Source organism: Lytechinus variegatus, chromosome 5 (genome assembly GCF_018143015.1).
Source record: "Lytechinus variegatus isolate NC3 chromosome 5, Lvar_3.0, whole genome shotgun sequence".
Taxonomy (NCBI): domain Eukaryota; kingdom Metazoa; phylum Echinodermata; class Echinoidea; order Temnopleuroida; family Toxopneustidae; genus Lytechinus; species Lytechinus variegatus.
This window is the reverse complement of record NC_054744.1, coordinates 16,610,074-16,615,896: the sequence shown is the minus strand read 5'-3', so window position 1 is coordinate 16,615,896 and position 5,823 is coordinate 16,610,074. Positions and strand designations below refer to the sequence as shown.

Below are 5,823 nucleotides of genomic sequence, written 5' to 3'. Positions count from 1 at the left end.
TGTGTGCCAAATTTCATGAGAATCGGTTAAAAACAGAGGAAGTGGTTCTAACTGCAAGATTTTTACCTTATTTTTGCAATAATACACTGTTACCATGGCAACACAATTTCCAACACATGCAAAAAATGTGTCTTGCACACCTTTACCCCATGTACACACACACCAACATTCAACCCCCTCCACCGTCACCCTTCGGCTTGGTTAGCATCTTCATTCAGATATTTGGTGCATTAAGATGCGAGGACAAACAGAAGATCTGTTCAAAAAGGGTCTGAATTCAAGAACTAATCCAATGCAAAATAATACACTGCTATTGAGTTTTGCACTAGCGCTAGTCTATATATCAGACAAATCTGAACTCATAAATTCTGACATTTTCACCCATTTTTTCACTGTTCCTGCAGCCAGATTTTTTGGAGCATACCCCATTCTTAATTCTTATACATAAACAAAGGTCTGGAGAAAAAATCATGCTTTTGTCCACCGTGTCCACAAGTAGGGCATTTTTGACGCTAACAGACCAGACTAGTAGGCCTGAAGTGCCGAGGAACTCTGTGCTCTGATCAGTAACTGTGCAAATTGCATGCGGTGGTGGACTCGCCTGTGTCCACTGATCTCTATTTTTTATAGAGATCAGTGCCTGTGTCGCACGCTGCATGCAACCAGCGACGTGTGTAGACTCTTAACTAGTCGCTTTTTGGCTACTTTTCCGAAAATGCCTTCGCCAGGGTGTAAAACGGAAACGCGCGCGCAGCGCTAGCGCAGTTATCTAGCCAAAAATGGCGTCGACTTTCAGACAAGATATGCCGCCGAAAGGCGGCTATAGCAACATCAATTATAAGCGAATGTTGCCCAAAAGAGGGTTTTCAGGTAAATTGAAAATTTCATATCGTATACGTCTAATATGAGGCATATCTTATATCATTTTGTGCCTGTATAAGCCCAATTTCTAAATCTTTATGTGTAGTGAGATGCACATCGCGTAATCACAGTCCCATTCGTTGTTTCTTGTGTTATATTTCCGCTAATTGCCCGACCACAAACTTTAAAAGTCAAAGACAGCTTCTTTTTTTTTTGTAGGACTGTTATTTTTATATTTGGTTTCCTCTTATAGTTTAGTTATTTTCACTGCTAGATTTCAATTTTGTTTGCGATATATGATAGCACTAGGTGGGGGATTTTGAAACTTATTGAATATGCTTGCTAGGATTTGAATAATTTATGCTCATTTTTCCAAAATTCACAAAAAAACTTCTTTATTTGTCGACCGATTTTGAATTTTTTTTTCCATCAAGTACAGCTTCATGAGGTTTACCAAACTCGTACACAGAATTTTAAAATTTTGACAAAAACATTTTTTATGCTAATTTATGCAAAATTAATAATTCACAGAAAATGATTGAAATTGTTGACTGAATAGTGAATTTCAAAATGCTTCTTCGTCATTTCAAGTCTGATTTCAATTGTGCTTGCTTTCTATGAAAGCATTAGGTGGGGGATTCACATCTTCAACACAGAATTTTCAAACTCATTAAATATACTAATTTATGTGCATTTTTCAAAATTCACAAAAATGCTTCTTTATTTGTTTGACCAATTTTGATCTTTTGGCTTCCTTTGGGTAGCATTTCAGTTCAGGTTCACAAAATTTTTACACAGAATTTTGAACTTTTGACAAGAAAATTTCTTATGCTAATTTGTGTATTTTTAGCATTCTCATAATGCTTCTTCTTGAATTGTCAGATTTTTATTTTTTCCATCTGGTAGAACTTCATGAGGTTCACCAAACTTCTACACAGAATTTTGAAATTTTCAGTAGAAAATTATTTATGCTAATTTATGCAAAATATATTCATAAATCACAAAAAAAAATTATTTTCTCTTTCATTTGTTGATCATTTTCAATGGTTTGCTCTATATGATAACTCTAGGTGGTGATACAAAATTTCAATACAGAATTTTTGAAACTCATTAATATGCTAATTCATATATATTTTCAAAACTCACAAAAATACTTATTTATTTGATTGCTTTTGATTATTTTTGTTCCATCTGAGAGCTACTTGAGGTTCACCAAGGTTCTACACAGAGTTTAGACATTTTGACCAGAAAATCATTTATTCTAATTTATATGAAATTTATTCATAGATCACAAAAAGTGCTTCTATGTCATTTCTTCATCAATTTCAATTCTATATCCTCAATTTATGTCACCAATATCATTCACTACAGTGTCAACTGGGCTGAAATTAAAATTGTGTTAAATTTCGTTGCAAGATGCAGGATGAGCTTCACATCATTGATATGCTAGTTTATAATAACTAATGGCTTTAGAAATCTACATTTGTCTTTGTAGGATACACAATGTTTGCTGGTGTGGCAGGAATTATGACCTTTGGCTTTGTTACCTTGGCAATGAGCAATAAACAAAGGAGGTGAGTTTGTAGGCTTCAGGGCAGACAACTAGGATTGCAGTTTGTCAACTCTTACATTTCAAATATACACCTAAATGCCCAGTATCATTTGGCTAGTTTTGTTTATTTGTTGTTTATTGTTTTCTAATTATTATCATTTTGTATTGTTATTTAATCTATCAGTTGAGAAATAAAAACATGCTTCTGAATATTTTGGTAAAACAGTATTAAGTACATGCATGTGTGAAGTTTGGTAATGTAATGGTATTGAAATGGCAGTCAGTTTTGATGTTAAAAGATGTTCTTGATGAAATTGTAATTTAATCATGGCATTTCTTAAAATTATGTCCATTCAAAACGTGAATGAGGTGGAGTGATGAGAGCTATAACAGGATGCATGTGGGCAATTCCAAGCAAAAGTGGACATTTTCCAAAAAATTATATTCGCTCTATTTCAAATCTGGATCAAATTTTTCTATCAAAACTCGTATGGATTTTAATGAATACAAAAGGGGAGCATAATTAGCCACATTTTTCTTTTTTACGCTTCTTATAGGAGAATTTAAACTATACATGATGCGACTACATATATTGTTTTTTTCTTAATTTCAATTTAACAGAAAACTGTTGCTTGTTTCATAAAACTTTCTTTTGGACAATCTGAAGGCCATCATTTTACATCATATCAAACAGAAATTTTAAAATAAAAGTTCATTTTTGCCTGTGTGTGGATATTTCTGATATCACTCTGTAACCGTCACTCCGTAACCGTTATGGGTTTGAAAAGTGGGTGTCAGCAACTACTGTCAGGTACCATTTCTTTGCAAATAACTATTCAAATATGAGTGATATCTTTGAATGCAAAAAACCTGTTTCTAAATGTCACTCCATTACCTTTGAACTGCCCATGTCTGTTGTTTAGAGTCACCTATTCTGTGAAAGTCGTTGAATCTCAATTCCATTTAGCCTTTTCATTTGTACACATTGCCATCAATTTTTTTTCTTTACAGGAAATGGATCCAAGAGGATCGTGAATCCAAGATAGCAATAATGCCTCTTATTTGGGCAGAAAAGGACAGAGAGTAAGTTTCCATGTTTAGTGATTATAGTCTTACTGCTAATATTTAATTTGGGGAACAATAGTGTATAATGAAACAAAAAATTTCTCTTTTTTGGAACTACATAGTATTGTTCTTTAGCATTCATAATACAAACTCTAAGGCCCGAATTCACAAAGGTGGTTTTGAAAACCCACGGTTGAGTCCATGGTTTATGCGGATTTCCTGTATAAATTACGCTTAATTTAGCGCATATCGGGCGTGTGTATAAAAAATGTGAAATGCTGATGCGTGCTTTTGTTACAATGTGCCAAATTGACGCCTGCAACCATGGTTAGATATGCTATTTTATTAATGAGTCCACTGTTTGAAGAGTGGTCTCGTGAATAAAAACAGTGGACTCGTGAATAAAATGGTGTGGAAAACCACGGCAACAGGCGTCAATTTGGCGCACTGGGACCAAAGTTCTCATCAGCATTTGACATTTTTTATACACGCGCCAGATACGTGCTACATTAAGCATAATTTATACAGGAAATCTGTAAAACCGTGGACTCAACCTCGGGTTTTCAAAACCACCTTTGTGAATTAGGGCCTAAAAGTGTATGAAACATAGGTGATTAGGAAATCCCATCATTTTTTGTTATAATCTTGAGAATGCTTTAACAAGAAAATTTACTCACTGACGTACCCCAGGTTCTGAAGTATAACTCCCAGGAATTAAAAACATGGCTCTCAAGCTGTCAGTGTCATACACATTTCAAATGATTTTATGCTTTAAATATTGTATGTTTCCATCATCTTGTAGAATTTTTCAAATGCTCGTATTTCTCAAGTTGTTATTTATTGAAACACACTGATTTTGCACCTGATTTTTATATTGTATATTGTATTTTTATATATACCCAAAATATATCTGGGATCTAGAATATTACAGCAAATCAATCGCAGAACTATTGATAAATCTATGCATGTTGGTAGATATCAGTAATGCTTATTCTGAGGAATAATAATTTGACTTAGGTTGAAAGGAAAAAATAATGATATTTGTGGAGCAAAGGGAGGGGGGTTCATACAAATTTCTTATACAGATAATAAGTGTTGATTAAGAGGCTCATCTCTATTTCCTATCTTGCAGGATGCTTCTCAGGCTACAATACAACAGGGAGCAGGAGGCTGAGATCATGAAGGATGTCCCAGGCTGGACCGTTGGTGAAGGTGTCTTCAACTCCAAGAGATGGTACGAACCAGGTCTTCTAGACCTCTACTACCTAGAACCCTCCAAGGAAAGGAACAAGAAAGTCTTTGGCTTCAACACTTTCACAGGAACATAAATAAATAGTTGTACGCTCTAAAGGGGACCAATCACTGAAATATTATTTTGTTGTCCTGTGGTGTCTTGATGTAGATCACCAAAACTTGTTCCCCTTCAAAATTGTCGATAACCCAACTGGTATCTTTCTGATGTTAATATATTAGAAGCAAGATAAACAACTGATCTTGTATCTTGATACAACCCAAGATAAGAAAACTAATTACTGCACAGTGTTCTTACATTGTTTATCTTTGGACGGAATTTATCTTTCTGTTTCAGACTTACAAGATTTGTTTTAAAACTTGTTTTTGTCTCAGTATCTACTTTTTGTGGACAAATCAAATGGGGGAACAAAGCAAAATAGCCATGAGTGGTTGGTCCCCCTTGAGAAAATAGTTAATTAGATTTTAGAGTTATACTGCATTGGATCTACGATACTATTTTTTTTTTCTGGGATGCAGCATGCAGATGTAGGCTTGATTGATTTGGCTATTGACCATCCAACAAATTTCACCAAAATTTTAATGAGCTGAAGAGAATATGGTGTTGTCATGGGGCCGATTGCACGAAAGGGTCTTTCCAAGGACCGTCTTTCGTGTCGCCCATCTTTTATGATACGCTATAAGCGGGTGTTTCTGAAATTTATGATAAGCAATTAGATTTGTTAGCTTGCTTTAAATCAAATTTTAAACAATTTCATGATATATCACATCATTTTATAAACAAATATTTTGTTTATTTTAATGGACGAATGAAATGTGTTTGCAGATGATTTATTTAAAATGCGTTTCACATGGCGCATCATAAAAGATGGGCGACACGAAAGACGGTCCTTGCAAAGACCCTTTCGTGCAATCGGCCCCTGGTTTCTGCTACATGGACTTTGTGGCACAAATTCACAGAAGTAGAACACCATGCTCGTGTGAGCACTGAATATGATCCAATTTACTAATACAGGCAGGCCCTTTGTCGATGTGCACTTGTTCGTGTTCCCCTCCCATTCTTTACCTCTTTTGTGAATTTGGACCTTTATCAT

General features: G+C 34.9%; 1 protein-coding gene across 1 annotated transcript; it reads left to right on the top strand.

Annotated features, from left to right (window-relative positions):
* Positions 1-748: 748 nt before the first annotated feature.
* On the top strand, positions 749-5,279 carry LOC121415580 (NADH dehydrogenase [ubiquinone] 1 alpha subcomplex subunit 13-like). The gene is made up of 4 exons (XM_041608845.1): positions 749-870; positions 2,357-2,435; positions 3,425-3,496; positions 4,611-5,279. The coding sequence occupies exons 1-4, from the start codon at positions 780-782 to the stop codon at positions 4,804-4,806; spliced, it is 438 nt and encodes a 145-aa protein (XP_041464779.1). The 5' UTR covers positions 749-779; the 3' UTR covers positions 4,807-5,279.
* The last annotated feature ends 544 nt before the right edge of the window (positions 5,280-5,823 follow it).